The 15,340-nt window shown below is 43.7% G+C and overlaps 7 protein-coding genes across 9 annotated transcripts; 2 read left to right on the top strand and 5 right to left on the bottom strand.

Moving 5' to 3' along the window:
* The first annotated feature begins 599 nt into the window (after positions 1-599).
* On the top strand, positions 600-1,307 carry LOC6539638. The gene is made up of 2 exons (XM_002086488.4): positions 600-894; positions 953-1,307. The coding sequence occupies exons 1-2, from the start codon at positions 886-888 to the stop codon at positions 1,205-1,207; spliced, it is 264 nt and encodes an 87-aa protein (XP_002086524.1). The 5' UTR covers positions 600-885; the 3' UTR covers positions 1,208-1,307.
* Positions 1,308-1,551: 244 nt separating this feature from the next.
* Positions 1,552-2,336, bottom strand: LOC6535071 (skin secretory protein xP2). The gene is made up of 2 exons (XM_002095699.3): positions 2,269-2,336; positions 1,552-2,207 (listed from the first exon to the last, which is right to left on the bottom strand). Exons 1-2 carry the CDS (start codon positions 2,284-2,286, stop codon positions 1,680-1,682), a joined length of 546 nt encoding a protein of 181 aa, XP_002095735.2. The 5' UTR covers positions 2,287-2,336; the 3' UTR covers positions 1,552-1,679.
* Positions 2,337-3,358: 1,022 nt separating this feature from the next.
* LOC6539498 (protein TRACHEARY ELEMENT DIFFERENTIATION-RELATED 7A) lies at positions 3,359-4,132 on the bottom strand. Its single transcript, XM_002086352.3, has 3 exons — positions 4,115-4,132; positions 3,810-4,051; positions 3,359-3,719 (listed from the first exon to the last, which is right to left on the bottom strand). The coding sequence occupies exons 1-3, from the start codon at positions 4,130-4,132 to the stop codon at positions 3,359-3,361; spliced, it is 621 nt and encodes a 206-aa protein (XP_002086388.3).
* Positions 4,133-5,345: 1,213 nt separating this feature from the next.
* LOC6539496 (cuticle protein 16.5) lies at positions 5,346-6,056 on the bottom strand. Its single transcript, XM_002086350.4, has 2 exons — positions 5,980-6,056; positions 5,346-5,909 (listed from the first exon to the last, which is right to left on the bottom strand). The coding sequence occupies exons 1-2, from the start codon at positions 5,989-5,991 to the stop codon at positions 5,421-5,423; spliced, it is 501 nt and encodes a 166-aa protein (XP_002086386.2). The 5' UTR covers positions 5,992-6,056; the 3' UTR covers positions 5,346-5,420.
* Positions 6,057-8,383: 2,327 nt separating this feature from the next.
* LOC6539495 lies at positions 8,384-9,304 on the bottom strand. The gene is made up of 2 exons (XM_002086349.3): positions 9,110-9,304; positions 8,384-9,047 (listed from the first exon to the last, which is right to left on the bottom strand). The coding sequence occupies exons 1-2, from the start codon at positions 9,119-9,121 to the stop codon at positions 8,514-8,516; spliced, it is 546 nt and encodes a 181-aa protein (XP_002086385.1). The 5' UTR covers positions 9,122-9,304; the 3' UTR covers positions 8,384-8,513.
* Positions 9,305-10,764: 1,460 nt separating this feature from the next.
* Positions 10,765-11,607, bottom strand: LOC6539500 (leucine-rich repeat extensin-like protein 3). The gene is made up of 2 exons (XM_039373881.2): positions 11,575-11,607; positions 10,765-11,533 (listed from the first exon to the last, which is right to left on the bottom strand). Exons 1-2 carry the CDS (start codon positions 11,605-11,607, stop codon positions 10,949-10,951), a joined length of 618 nt encoding a protein of 205 aa, XP_039229815.1. The 3' UTR covers positions 10,765-10,948.
* LOC26535325 lies at positions 11,569-12,517 on the top strand. Of its 3 annotated transcripts, none has more exons than XM_039373768.1 (2): positions 11,569-11,809; positions 12,266-12,517. In XM_039373768.1, exons 1-2 carry the CDS (start codon positions 11,680-11,682, stop codon positions 12,313-12,315), a joined length of 180 nt encoding a protein of 59 aa, XP_039229702.1. In that variant the 5' UTR covers positions 11,569-11,679; the 3' UTR covers positions 12,316-12,517. The 3 variants fall into 3 exon arrangements, with proteins under 3 accessions (XP_039229702.1, XP_039229701.1, XP_015045117.1); XM_039373767.1 differs by having other exon boundaries at positions 11,570-11,958; positions 12,269-12,517; XM_015189631.2 differs by having other exon boundaries at positions 11,572-11,958.
* The last annotated feature ends 2,823 nt before the right edge of the window (positions 12,518-15,340 follow it).

Here is a 15,340-nt window from a genome sequence, read left to right as displayed (position 1 = left end):
TTCATGTGATTCCGGTTGGATCACAAGATCTGATTAAGAACAATGATCTTAGTTTCGGGTCAATGGTCTTTAGAGCTTTATTCAGGCAAGGGATTAGAGAACTAATTAAGTAAAAGCGATGATGCTATGCTAACTCGAAAAAAGAAAGGTGCTTCGTTCGTAGATTTAATTTTAATAAATTAGCAAATCTGTTTTCCACTTCAATTTACAGGAATCTATAACATATGTATAGCGAAACCAAAGTCTAAATGTGTCAGACTGGCCACAGAACCAACTTCTTTATGCGGATTGCGCTAGCATTAAACTTAAAACAACGTTTATAACAGCTTAGGCAAAAAGAGCCCATACAGCCGCTGATTAAAGTCGAACTAATCAATTCTTAACACCTCCAAAGACACTTTAAATAGCTCGAAAAACACAAGATTGGGCAATGATCAAAATTGAAAAGAGACATCAAAACGGGTAAACAAAGACAAATGCGAAGACGTGTGACCAACTAACTCACAGCCCAAAAAAAAAACAAAAAGCCGAGAAATGTAAGACAACAAAACCAACGATATGCCATAATTAAGTGCACAAAAGAGTCACTGACTCTTTGATAATCTTCGGCGTTGACGCTTTAAACTTGAACTTGAAAACAGGTTTTTCGAAGAGAAGGGGACAAGAGGCCAAGTGGAGTAGTGCTCCCACTACATGGATGTTGCAACAGGTTCCAGGTGGCAAGGGAAATGCAGTTGGTGATTTCAGGGGACTGCCAACCGGTTTCCCCTAACTGTTTAAAAGCGGAATGAAAAGCCAGCGATGAAGACGAGCCTATAAATTGATTGGCCTTCGGCTGCATTCAGTTTAGTGCAAGTGCAGTTCTGACCACAATATCACCAGAGAATGTTCAAGGTAAACAGGATACATTCTCAGTTCCCCCTAAGAAACTCTATCTTTCATCTGTTTTTAGCTTTTCGTGCTACTCGCCCTTTTCAGTGGTGGCTTAGCCGCCACAGTTATCTACCATCACCCGGTGATCTACCACCATCCCCTACCGGTTGCCTCCACGCCCCAGGAGTTGGCTCACCATCCTGGCTACACCATTGTGGCACCTCTTACCAAGATTGCCCACGTCACCTACGACTCGGTGCCCATTTCGCATACGGCCTACGAACATGTTCCTCTGTTCCAGAGGATTGGTCATGTGAAAAACATTAGGTTCTAACGATGTATACCCCAGTACAGAATAATTTATAAATAAAATAATAATAATAATACGGTTTTGTAATTACGTGGATAATAGAATGCACTCATTACGATTTTAACAAAAATAACTGGATAGATTAGTTATCACCTTAAAATCCTTAAAACATTGTTCTTACATTTTTATAGAAACCGTTCATATGGTTTTATAAGGTATTATTATTATTAACCGCTAATGGCGGTTCTTTTTTTAGAGCGTTATTAATTGTAATATGATTTTGAGTGGTATTACCCAAGGAAGCTTTGATAGGAAATACGACTAAAGGTAGTCTTTAGTAAACTTCCCCAAAAAAACCCGTTTGCAAATTTGATTATTGGATAATTGTTTATTCGCCAAGCATTGCTGCTCTCTAGATATTAAGATTTGGGCTAGTTTCTACAATCTAATAGGACGGATGGGTATGGATGGGCTGGGTGATCCTGCGGCTAAATCCTTAGAAGAAGTATGGGGCGGGAGCGTACTTGGGGGCCAGAGCCAGAGGCGCTGGGACTGGAGCAGCCAGGGGAGCGGCAAAGGGTCCGAATCCGAACTTGGCCGGTGCGGCAAAGGCAACAGGCGCCGGAGCAGGAGCGAAGCCCAGGGGAGCAGCCACTGGAGCGGGAGCGGTGAAGGCAACCTTGGCGGGAGCAGCGAAGGCCACCGGAGCAGGAGCAGCAGCCACTGGCAGAGGAGCAGGAGCGGCGAAGGCTACTGGAGCGGGAGCAGCTACAGGAACGGGCAGGGGAGCTGGAACGGGAGCAGCGAAGGCCACTGGAGCTGGGACAGGAGCCACTGGGTATGCCACGGCATGGTTAATGCGGTGAGCATTGAAGCTGGAGGCATAGGGAGCCACCACTCCGGCAGTGGCCACAGGAGCAGCCAGCGGAGCTGCGAAGCCAGGAGCAAGTGGAGCAGCCAGAGCTGCAGGCGCATGGAAGGGCAGGAGGCCAGCCTGAGCAGAGGCCACGCAGAGGGCAACGAGCTGCAAATAAAGGTATATTTATAATCCAATTTGTTTAATCCGGACATCCTTTGCAACTCACCACGATCTTGGCGAACATTTTGATTGGGTTGGGGATGGTTGGCTAAGTGTGATTAGCTTGAAGGCAGAGTGAACTGTGATATCCAATCGTCCACTGGGTAACGCTTTTATAATTCTGTAGCCCTCGGAATATCCATGGACAAGCATACGAAAACACCTTGGAAGACTTTCTATATTGGGAGCTGATGAAGGGCGTTGCTGGATCGGTGTAGTAGTCGTACATGTACTTAATAATCAATCGGTAGCCTCTTACGTCGATCGCCCCCGAAAACTTTCATAATTGCACGCAATTCCCGACCATAACCTAGGCCAATGTTGGGCAAGATTTCGTTTTGGTTTTGGTTTTGTGGTCGGGTTTATGACAGTTGGGGATTTCGGATATTTTCGGTGGGTGGTGCTTTTGAAATGAGCTGCAATTACTTATTTTCAGAGTACGTGTTACTTGGCTCAATCATTTAATTGAATTACCACTTTTTTCCACCACCCGCTTTTTTGTTTTTTGTTTTTTGTTGCAACAATTGTCGCGTGTTTGGGCTCTGGAATTTGTTTGTGTCTGGAATTTCTGATTTGATTTCTTGTTGCGTGCGGTTCGAAATCCACTAGCAACTTTTCTGCGTGTGTTACCAATAGCTTGTGTGTATGTGTTGGCCAAATAAATGAAACCACATTTGGCGACATTACGAGGCGTCTGGTTCGTAATGAGAGTCTGAATCAGATAGCGAATATGTTTCCTTTTGCTAATTTTTGGTGTGCCTATGATTTTATCATCCGCAGTTACATTCTCTGGGATTTCTATTTTTGGAAATAATTGCTAAGAATGTATGGATATATACATATATATGGAATAATATTGCTATATTTTATGTGGTTAAGAACTTTTTGGCTAAATTCAACTTAAAGAATCCCTTATATATTCGATGTATAACAAATAATTTCATAATGCATGTATTTTATATTTTCGTTTTATTTGACTATATTTATTCGATAAATTATTGTATAATGCAGGTATACTTGAAGATTAACGTTTAGATTTCCTATCTGACTTTAGTGACTCTTTGGTGAGGTTTCCATCATCCCTGAGGTGGGCATGACTACCACAACGAGTGGTGATGGTGGTGAGCGAACTTCAGGGGCAGGGCTTTCAGATGGGCGTGGGGGGCGGCCAGCAGCTTGGGGAAGGCGTAGCCGATGGACACGCGGTGGGTGGTAGTCTTCGGTCCGGGAATGGCTCGATAGGTGGGTGCAAAGGGAACCGCCTCGAGCACGGGTGGCAGCACTTGATGGGTGACACTCGGCACTTGCAACTCTGGCAAAAGTGGAGCAGGAGCTGGCAAAAATGCTGGAGCCGGTAGAAGTGGCGCAGGAGCTGGAAGAAGTGGTGCAGGAGCTGGCAGAAGTTGCGCAGGAGCGGGCAAAAATGGTGCAGGAGCAGGTAAAAGAGGAGCAGGAGCAGGTAAAAGTGGAGCTGGAGCAAATACAGGTTGTGGTGGAGCATATACAGGAGCTGGGGGTGCAGGTGCATAAACTGGAGGTGGAGGAGCAAATACTGGTGGTGGCGGAGCAAATGCTGGTGGTGGAGCCACAGCAGGAAGCAAAGGAGCTGGAGGAGGAAGAACCGATTCGTGCACCGCGTAATCCAAGTGGTTCGGCAGAGCATGCAGAGAATCCAAGTGGCTCAGATGATGTCCGTCGAAATGGTTCACATGGTGGGGATCAAAGTGGTTGTAGTGTAGATGAGAGGGCTTTGCTTCACCACCTAGGACCAGAAAAGCCAGGGCAAACGCCTAAAAAGATAGGTATATTTCATAATTACGACCCTTTATGAAGAGGAATTTTTTAGTCCTTACCCATGTCAGTTGCCACATCATGCTTGGGGGACTGAAAGATCGTTTTCTTTGGGGAAGTAGCTTCTCGATCGATGTGCTCGACCTGTTGGTTCGGCTGATAATGTCTTCCCATTGTCAAATTCAATTAATATTTATAGCGAATTGAAGGCGGACCGCAATCAAAAGACTTGCACTTGCATTTCTTCACTTTCGACGCCGACTTGGCCCACTCACCTAACTTAATGGATTGCTTCAGTTGAGGTGAGGTAACCCAATCCCATTTAGTTGGTCAGCAAGTCGTGACTGCGTCTGCGACTGGCACTGCCTTCGATCGAGGGGCCAATAACTTCTTGGGTGATTCGAAAGCACGGCCCATGATTATATAACATGGGGCCAACCAAGCCCAGGCATTGACAGTTGCCCATAAGTGGAATATGATTATGATAACCCATAAATATTGCTTTGACCATAAATAACAATCGATATTGCGCCTTAGGTGACAACGCAATCACAACAAATATTGTTTACATGGTGACTAAGTTGTCTGACCTGAACTTCCCTAAGTCAAATTAATGTTGCTATATGGTCAATATAATCTTCTCAAACTCAAGCAGCTATTTGAAAAAATTCGTTTGAAAATTGACTTTAATGTAGACCCTTGATATATGCATAATTTGTATTAAATATAATATTTATACCAGAATAGTATTTTCCAATCACAGCAAAATTAAAGGAAAAAGTAAGGTACGAGAAATGTTGCTATATGGTCAATATAATCTTCTCAAACTCAAGCAGCTATTTGAAAAAATTCGTTTGAAAATTGACTTTAATGTAGACCCTTGATATATGCATAATTTGTATTAAATATAATATTTATACCAGAATAGTATTTTCCAATCACAGCAGCCTTTTGAAAATTAAAGGAAAAAGTAAGGTACGAGAAATCAAGAGCATTTTATGAAATTTTTTTGAGATATGGACAGAAACGGCTTTTTAATAAAACAATTGGCACAGAAGGGATCATATAACCATAAATTGATTTTAACTTTTATTTATTTTTATTGTTTAAGGATATGTATTATGTTTGAAAAACATTTTTGGCCCAAAAGAGTTTTGTTGAACACTTTCAGAAATTCTCATTTACCAAAAACTCAATTACCAAACTCAATATCGAGGTAATAGCAATAGTAGAATTGCTTTTAAGTAAATATCCAAGGCTTTTTTGCAAGTATTAATAAGGTGCGCGCTCTGATTGTTTGTTCGTAATTTATTGCCAAGTCTGGTTACATTATTTGTCTATAGGATGGTTCGCTTCACAGGTGTGTCCTTAGACCACCACTGGAGCTGGTGCCGCAGCGGCGATGGGAGCAGCGTAGGGTGCAGCATAGGGTGCGGCGTAGGGAGATGCCAGGTAGGGGGCGGCGTAGGGCGAGGCATAGGGATAGGCGGAGTAGGCGGCGGCGGCATAGGGAGCAGCGGCCAGAGGAGCAGCTACGGGAGCAGCGGCCAGAGGAGCAGCAACGGCAGCAGCCAGAGGAGCAGAGTAGGCGGCGGCCAGAGGAGCAGCAGCGTACTTGGCCACCACGGCGGGGGCAGCTGGGACTCCGGACACGTAGCGGCTGGAATAGGGGCCGGCGAACTCAAATGGAGCGGTAGTGTAGGAGGACAGGGTGCCGTCGTAGTTGTTGCGGACATCCACCTGGCTGCTGCCACCTGCGGCGTACAGAGGAGCATTGGCGTAGGCCAGAGGAGCAGCCAGTGGAGCTACGACTCCTGGTTTGGCCGCAGAGCAGGCGATGAGGGCTGCGAGAACCAACTGGAAAATAGGATAGATAATCATTAACCAGTCCACCTTTTTGGGCGATAAGCCCCATAGGATCACTTACAAACTTGTACATATTGCTGTGGTTGGGTTTGTCTAAAGCTCTTGAGCGTTAATGTTCATTTGGAGCCAGCCCAGTTGCTTATATAGCTCGTGCCCATATCCGTGCTCTTTGGGGGACATTCTGTCTGAGCCGATTTTTGGTCGCTTCTTCTTCAGCTGGCCCATCTGGTCGAGTGCCAGGCAGCATACATGATCGCCATTTGGAAACGACGTGATTCGCGTACAATTGCCTAATGGACTGTCGGAAGTTGTCCACGTTGTCGCTTGTATACTTTGTCTGCACTTGAAAAAATTGTTTATGTAAAATTTATGTAAATATTATAAGAAAGAATATGCTGATCTAATTTGAATCTGTAACTATTTCAATAATTAATAAATCTTAATAAAGCTAATAAATATGTCCAAAGTAATATTACCACATCATACATAAAGGTACTTTCGATGTAGGAAACCCAGTTTTTTCAAGTGCATGGGTATGCACATACATCGACATTTGTATGCAATTGAAGACTGCCTCGGTGGCCGCGCTGTCTTCGCGTAATTTGCAGTCTGTTTGGGCCATCAATATGGCCCGCTTTGCATTGAATGTGCTGCAATCTAAGTCAAATTGGCCATAAAAGTGGTACCCCTCCTCTAGGCCACGATTCCGCCCCACTCAGTGTCTCATTAGTTCACTTTTTAATGGCTCGCAGAGTCGCCAATATAAAACAGTCGTAAATTTCCCTCTCATCCTTGCCGCCGGGTCTTCATTTGTTTTCGTGTTGACCTGACCTTGACGCCATCTGGTCACAGGATGTGAGGCAGCCTCATCCTCAACCAGTGCCCCAATCTCTTGGGGCCAGCTTAATTGACCAACGAGGTGCGGGGCCGAATGATCGAGCAGTCGAAACCGGCTTGCGGACTTAATGAGCCATCGCAGCTCTCTCGGTCACGTGCTGGCCTGTTCAGCAGCATCGTCGTCATTGCATGGCTTGGGTGTCTCCGATTTGCATTGTTTTACTCTTTATGGCAGGGTACTTTTCCTACTTATTAGTTCTTTCGCACACCAATACTTTAGTGTCAATAACTTGGATTAACCAATATGGAAAATTATCCTTAAGAGCGAGTTTAGAAAGCAACAAGTTCCTCTATACCGAATATTCAGAAGTCAACAAATACTACTAAGAATCATCATTCTGCTCTGTCTCTAAACTTTAATCTCTTGTAAATATAATCACGTAATCATGAGCTCGGTAGATTATAAGATACCTCATTTCATTCAAAGTTAATGGCATATTATTAATCTGATAGAATGCTTTGAATTTTATTATCTGACCCCTTGTTTGTATACCGGAGCTGCCCGATGTAGTAAATATATATTTATAAAACTTACAACTTGAACAGAGCATCTGAATGGTCGTTATTTTATTGGTGTTTCTGGAATCTGATCTGAAGACGCCGGTCTCAAGGTTGTCGCGATGACGAGTCGAGAGTGCGATATATACATATATGATGACTGGTGATCAAGTTGCCCCACGCATGTAACTGTATATTTCTACTCATATTTTGTATCTGGTATCCGCATTGGGGCCACTTTTGATCCGAATGATCCAATCTTGGCAGCCACCACAGCTGGTACAGTCCAACTCCAAGGGTGACCTCTCCATTCACTTGTGAAGACAATTTCTGGACTGAAATTCTCAACCGATGACGCGCTAATTTTCCGGTGACTGAAGCACGGAAATGAGTATATCTTTAACCATCTTCATCTTCATCGCCATCACCATCAACTTCTTGTCATCAGCACACCACTTCACAGCTGTGCGATCCGCTCACTTCCTAGTTAACCTTTTTAACTTGATTGCAATCTGATTTAGAGGCTCATCAGACGTTTCATCCCACTTAGGAAATATTTGACTGTCGTCAGTACCGTTTCATTTAATTGATTTTTAAACCCCAAACTTATGCAGATCACATTTCCAATTCCTGTTTTTGTTTTCGCGGGAAAGCCGGTTCTATACCGCTGGCATAAAAAATATATATAGATCCAGATCCCAGTTCCCAGTTCCCAGTTCCGTTCCCAGATCTGATCAATGACACTTGACTTTAATTGGCTTTCATAAATATACGTCAAAAGTTAGTCGTTGTCTCGATTTCTTTTGTTTTCACAAGAGAATTCCGAATGCCAATGCCAAGTTTGAGGTCTCATTATGAGGCGCGGATGATGAAGATCTCTTGGCCCGATTTGTGTGTATGTAAATAGCAACCATTAACCCACCGGTGGAGAGTGAAAGGTGTAAATCCAATGGATGAAGACCTCTTTTTTTGTGCCCGCGTCTCAACCTTCAAAACATTATGCAAATGCAGTCTCCATCGATGGCAATGAGACTAAAAATGGCCAATAAAAAGAGACTCAACCGAAAGGCTAAGCTTAGATGGCAAGTTTATTATCAATGTATATTCACTAAGAGCAGAAGTCATCGCAGTTTGATGATCAGTCGGGATGGCTCTGGCTCTGTTAAATTTATTGCTATTCTATGGACGGGGATCGCTGGATTAGCGCCTCTGGATCTGCGGTGTTCCATAGGAAGTGAGCCCTGTAGTTCTGGGCACACTGGCATATGGGGCCCCAGCCTGCAGCGGAAGTTGCGCCACATTCAGAGGAACAATGCCAAAGGGCACTGGCAGCTTAAGATTTAGGGAGTTGGCGTCCACGGATGAGGAGGCTATGGAGCGACCAGTGGCTGATCCCGCAGTAGCTGAGGCCCTAGCCACCTGCTGGGGCTGTGGAGCCGAGGGAGCCACCTGGAGGGCGGACGAGGGTGCTCCAAACACGTAACCCTGGCTGGTCAAGGCCTGGGTGAAGGCGGCGTGCTCCAAGGCGGGCTCAGTAAACTGACGGGCCACTTGGGGATACTGCTGAGGCTGTTGGTACTGGTTCCTCTGGCTTCGCTGCACTGCTGGTCTGTTGGGAGCGGGATAGTGGTAATAGCCCAGCTGGGTGCTAGGGGCAATCGAGTAGTCCAGGTGGGAGACATCGGCCAGAGCCAAGCTGATGAGTTGCAGCAGAGCAATCCACACACAAGTCAACTGAAAGTGTTTTGATACGGTTAAACCTTAATAGCTCTTCACACACTAGATATTGCTCTCACATTCGGCGCCATTTCACTTCACTTTTCTTTGAGTTCCAGTTCTTGAGGTGAATGTAGTTTAAAGGCCAATCTTTTCACGGATCTTATAATCGTTGATGTGCGCTGGCGCAGCTTTGGCAGCTGATTAAAATTTGTAAGCCAGCTGAAGATGCTTTTTATATGCGTATGGAGGAGCTGCGATCGGTTCTCAGACCTCTCTCTCTCTTCCCACTCTTTTTAGGTCTTCTTTTGGCTCTTTGTGAACGGCTTTGAGCCAACACTTGAGTGCAGGCCAAGACGAAGCTTTTTGGCATTTAGCTGCCTTTGTTTATTTACTTTGTTTATTTCTGGTGGCTTAACAAAGCGGTTGCCGGGCAGTTTCGTCTATTGATAATATTGATATTTGGCTGCCTTGCATATAAATCAATGTTGGTCATTTTTATTGGCATCCGAACTATGCAACTACACAAATTGGCAGGGGCCCTATGCTCAAATCCATAGGGGGGATATTGGAGCTTTGGTTTTGCAAAAAACCCCACCACCCCACCACTGTTCTCAGCTTTTCTGCATACCTCAGGCATGTCGACAGCATTTGAGCTTATTAAACACAAACCGAATCGAGCGTCATGTGACAGGAGCCAGAATCGCCGCACAAACATAAAAGCCATTAGCCCGGCCAAAACGGAGGACTTTGGCGGATCGGTGCGAGATTGCATGCCAAGCACCCGATTGTTGTCCGTATCTCGGCGTTTGATTGTCGCTCTTTCGGCGCGAGTCACTAGTTGCAGATTGACCTCAGATGGTATAACTTAATCGCAATCAATGCGCATCCAAATTTAATTCACACTGTAGGAAAATGGGAGTAATGTACTAAATGAATTTAAAATACAAAGTTGTTATTATATACTCGCTACTATGCTAGAGTCGTTTAAAAAGTATAGAGTATATATATTCTTGATCAGTGTATATTCTTAATCTGTCTGTTCGTATGAACGCTGTGATTTTGCATGCAGATATTAGTAACTCTTCCGCAGAGTAAGTTTGCTTTAGATGGTTGCCACGCCCACACAAAACTCCCAAAACTTTAGAAAAATATAGTTTTTTTTTTATCATTCGTCTTAACAAATTCTTTTGATAACAGCTGAGTTACGGGTATCTGATAATCGAGAAACTTTTTGCAAGTTAGCTTTTATGTTTGTTTTAATGCTGCTTCAGTTAGTGGCTAATACGGAGATATCTAAATGAAGTCTAATTTAAAAATAAAAAGATCCAATTAATATCCAAAAGTGGACAAAAACGAATATGTCTCCTCAAACATTAAATATAAATGTGACGCCAACACCCACATGTACACATAATATCTTAAATGCGGAAATAGACAATTTACCTGATTTATTTGTTTAATACCAATATTTGTAGTGTAATCAAGCTGTCTATATATAAACTCGAAAGCTCTTCAAAGTTTAAACTGTTGACCCAATTGACGGATAGCTCCGCTATTTCCCTCTTTAATTCATTGACTTAGGTCAGTTGGCCCAAAGTCGTAGCGTTTTTGTTAGTAGCGGCAAATTTATATTATTTATGGATTTTGTCTGGGCCCTCTCAAAGTCAAGCCTCGCCTTTGGCCAAAATTGGCTGAGCCAAAAAATAACTTTGAGCCAAAGAAAAAATTTGAATTATTTATAGGTATTGACATAAGCATAATTTAATCGCTACGCTTCGCGTTCTTCGTATAATTTCACGAGTCGCGTATAATACAAAACATAACAACATTATTTAGATTCAATTAATTGCTAATTTGAGGAAATTATCATTCATAGTTATGCATAATGAGCCGGAGCCCATCTGGGGCTTCTCGAGTTACCAGCCCTGAGTGCCAAACGCCGGAGGAGGGGGAGCTCCATAGACGGCAGCCGGAGAATGATGAAGTGGTGACCCAAAGTGGAGTTTGTACCTGCCGTAGGAGGGGGCAGCAGCTGCAAACTGGTATCCAATGGGTGGAGGTGCAAATCGGGCTATAAACTGTGGTGGCGGTGGTGCTGCTGCGGCATAATGAACCGACGGTGGTGGCGCTGCTGCAAATCCGGTGTAGGTGGTGGTGGTAGTGGTCACTGGAGCTCCCAGGGAGTACTTAATTACTGGCTGTGGTGCCGCATAGGAACCTGCATATTTAAAGATCGCCGGAGGTGGTGGACCATAATGATCTACAGCTCCATAGGTAAGTCCTTGATGCGCACTAAAGGCTGCCGGCACCGTCACAGTATCGGAAACGGGTACAGCTACTGGAGCAGGTACCGCGACTGGAGAAGGCACCGGATATGGAGAAGGCACCGGAACAGGCACTGGAACCGGAACTCCCACGGGAACGGCCACCGCCGATGGTTCATGATGGAAACTTCCAAGGGCTGGAGCACCAAGACAAATCAAAACACATATCAAAGATATCTACATACAAAAAGAACTATTACTTTTTAGTTAAAAGTCACTTTCAATTCACTTGCTTTTAAATTATTTAACATTTTCTCCCGTTATGCTTTCTTCCGTTTTCGATTTCCGTATAAAGTCACTTCTCCTCGACACTTTCACGCGTAATGAATCGATTTTGGCTGACCACCGCAGGTTTATATGTACCACGATCCGAGTTGCGTCGCTCGCATTATGCTGATTTAGAGGGAGGAGGAGGAGAAGGAGCAGGGGTCTGGAAACTAGGGGAGCCGAAAGGTAAAAACTCCATTAAGGGATCTGCGCACGACGTGCAATCGACAAGCGAATCGTGCGGCAAATGCATGCGACAAGTTTTGCAATGCCCCATCCTCAGGGGAAATTCGGATGGAGTACGAACCGCAGTCGGTGGTCAAACTTCAAATGGGGTAATTAAGGTGGGGGGTACACTGCCACACAAATTACGAATATTTGCAAACAGTTTTAAGAACAGTTTTCAGTCCAGAAATGTCAATGCTTTCGTGGTTTTGCATACTTATTGTAATATCACTGCTATTAACTAGTGTGAAAAAGCTTTATCTATGGGGTCAGTCAATTGAAAGACGCTAAAGACTTAGAACTTTATTTATAAGCTAACACATTGGTATCATATGTCAATAGGAAAGGTTTTTAAATCTTTTTAATGAAAAATCTTTAAACCTATTGGGATCAACATCTTATTCTCTTCCAACTCAGAAGCCATTACTGTCAGCATGTGCACTTCATTTGCCCAAAGCCACGGATAACATTTCTGAATGCACGCGCTCCACTACAGCAACTTTTACTGCCGCCACCAGCTGCAGAAAAAAGACAAAATAAGCCAAAAACCAACCAAGTGGCAAGAGCTGCAAGAAACCCATTGCGATCACGTTCCAGGCACCTTTTTATACCTTATGACTCTGATTGATGGCCGTTGCCAAAATATAAATGCCAAAATATCACACGCCAGTTAAAAGTCGATTTATTACCGCCGCCAACAAAGCCATTTTCGAAGCTCTCAATTAGCCGTGGAAAAGCCCAAAAGTTGGCCGCGTCTTTCGCATCGCCTCCAAGTCGCCCGAAAGTGGGCAAACGTGTGCGAGAAACTGCTTCCATAAAATCTGCTTCAGAATCTGTCGTAAACAGGCGAAATTCCCGCACGGGTGGCCAATTAAATTGGGCTGCCAAATGCGCGACACGCGCTCATCGAAATTGTCAGCACAGGGCGCAGAAAACAGGCAAAATTCGAGGGCGGGAAAGCCGGAGAAATTAGCATAACAAAGTGGCTAAATCAGAAATCGATATGTTCACCTTCGCTGAACCGAAAAGAGGGCACAAGAAGAGGGAATTTCCACGCACGTTTTTTCTTTCGCTTTTCAAGTTGAGCACACGCCCAGCACTTGAGCTGATTCTCCCAACTGAAGTGGTTGCTCCGCCAGTTTACACACAAATTTTCCACACATTTTCCGCCGCCGATAACAACAGGTGCTCTTGAAATGGAGCCGCATTGTAATGTAATGCGTGGTAAATCGCTGCACGTGTTCGGCAACAACGAGTGCGAATTTGGCCCCTCAAAAATACTTTGTTGCAAGCTATTACAGTTTCAGCTGATTTGATTCACTCAATTGATTGCGCATACTGTATGCATAGTGGCTGGAAGATATGCTACAAATATTATTCAAATGGTTTTCGTTGAATGTAGTCGTATACCTAACATGGAATTATTTTCCCTCATCAATTGGGAATATGTACACACTTTCCCATGATTGCAATTGTATTTTTGAAATGCAAATGTTGCCACTTCATAATGTTTATTAAATTATTTATCCCTCCTCATTGCTTATACGCAGTGAGGTCGGTCAATGAACCTGTTGCAAGGACTTCCATGGCAAGAGCTGCATTTAATTATCGGTTGCAAATCCGTTTCACAAATAACAATCAAGTTACTACTGGCGATGGTTGAGTGTGGGTGTGCGGGAGTGTTTGCTTGCATCTGGTCAATGTTCTGCTCAGGGTCAGATGAAAACGTGTTCAGTTCCTTTTCCCTTTCCACAGTACGTGCAAGTCATGCGGCCAGGAATAAGTTCCTGGAACAGAGCTTGACCCTTTGAAATTAATTATCCATGCTCGGAATCGTAACTCGCCTGCACAGAGATTCTCGTTTCAATGCAGTTTTAATTGCACTGCCCGAGGGCTTGGACTTTTAGTCTCGGATCCTGGAAAAGGTCTTTACCCTGCCTGAATTCAGTGACTTGTTAATAATTTAGAGCACGAGTAACGCCAATTCCACTTGAATAATTCAATTAGCATACTCTCGGGCTAACCAGATATACTAAATGGGAGGGGGAAACCAAGAATTAAGCTGGTAAGATTTTCACTCAATCTGAAGAGCGGCAGGCAAACAACAGGTGTGTTGCATTTGCGAGGTTGTGGGAATCCCTTGTGAGATCTGCAACTGTGCCAAGAGAGAACCAGCCACAAAATGCATCCACTTAGTGTCAACCGACGAGCTCGAATGAATATTCAATGAACTGGCAGATGTAGGAAGCAGAAGTTTTGGCCCACCTTTTGTCTGCAAATTCGTTCGTTCGAAGGTCGTTTGCCGAATTATCGCTTGACTAGCTAACGGTAATGTTGTCTTTACAAGCTATAAGTCCATAACTACGACATGGGCAATGAACAGGGGACATAATTTATGCCGAGCTGAGCTGAGACAAATTAAACTTGTAGCTGGGCACAATTGAGTTGTACGGCTGTCAAGGTCGAAGAGCTGCCAACAATGGCTTATTGTTATGCGCGATATGAATTATATTTAGCAACCCCACCCATCATCTTGTGATTTTCACTCCGCGAAATAACATTTATTAGGTAAAATCGTAAATTGATTTCCATTACGCCGCCGGCAAAAAGCACGACACGACTTTTCGATTTTCGCATGACTTATAGTTGGTATTTTCGGTCCAGGATCAGCTGGCCGGCTTAAAAGGTAATTAAGTGACTCAATTCACTTCTCAGCAACTCTAGATGTGCTCCCATTTTTCATTTGCGAAACTGAGCGAAAAGCATTTAGCTGCGACAGTTGGCCAGGCATTAATAAAAAGATATTTCAACGCACTTTTCACTGGTCAACCTGTTGACAGGCGCACGCGTTTGTCGCTTGAGTCTTTCGTTTCCCCGCACTGATAATTGCCAGGGGGGTTGGGGTGGTAGAGTAGTCAGGTGGGCTGGGCAAGGCGTTGCAATAAAACTATTTTTTCAGCATTTTTTTTTTCCTCCCAAGTTTCAAAACACCCGACGGGAGTCCATATGAATCAAGCAAGTTGCTCAAGTAAAATTAATTTAAAGTGCAATTGAATTCTGAATGGCAATCGTAATGCAGGGGATGGTTGGGGTGAGTTCGCAACTGGGTGCTGGAAAGCTGAGCAAGCAGCTTGCTTGAAAATAGTCATGTCTACGATCTATAGCAACACTATCTGGAATCCCTATAAATGCGAACAATACTGAAAAAAACTAACTTCACGCTTAATTTAAATTTAATTTTACACTTGATAAATATACATTTTTCCCATTATTAATATAATTTTAGTAGTACATTTTATTGTGAAATGTCATAATAAAAGGACAAAATTAAATGTTTCTATAACAAAACGACTTGCAAATAAACTCTGAATTTGAATTAAAAAAATCATATTGAACAATGAATTGCTCTTACCATTTGTTTGCACATTTTAGGCATCGTCACAGTTATTAGGCGATTATATAGAGTTCTGTGTAAGAAGGCACATCGCAATT

Source organism: Drosophila yakuba, chromosome 3L, assembly GCF_016746365.2.
Source record: "Drosophila yakuba strain Tai18E2 chromosome 3L, Prin_Dyak_Tai18E2_2.1, whole genome shotgun sequence".
NCBI lineage: Eukaryota > Metazoa > Arthropoda > Insecta > Diptera > Drosophilidae > Drosophila > Drosophila yakuba.
This window is presented reverse-complemented; position numbering and strand designations above follow the sequence as displayed.

What these genes read in the sequence shown, in the direction of transcription:
- LOC6539498 (XM_002086352.3), bottom strand. An exon ending in GCTCCGCCACCACCAGTATT is followed by an intron (nt 3,720 to 3,809) that starts TGCTCCTCCACC and finishes TCCACTTTTACC; the next exon opens with TGCTCCTGCTCCTCTTTTAC.
- LOC6539500 (XM_039373881.2), bottom strand. Translation starts at nt 11,607, where the DNA reads ATGTTAAATAATTTAAAAGCAAGTGAATTGAAA. An exon ending in TAAAAGCAAGTGAATTGAAA is followed by an intron (nt 11,534 to 11,574) that starts GTGACTTTTAAC and finishes TTTTGTATGTAG; the next exon opens with ATATCTTTGATATGTGTTTT.
- LOC26535325 (XM_015189631.2), top strand. Translation starts at nt 11,680, where the DNA reads ATGAATCGATTTTGGCTGACCACCGCAGGTTTATATGTACCACGATCC. An exon ending in GTGGTCAAACTTCAAATGGG is followed by an intron (nt 11,959 to 12,265) that starts GTAATTAAGGTG and finishes CTTCCAACTCAG; the next exon opens with AAGCCATTACTGTCAGCATG.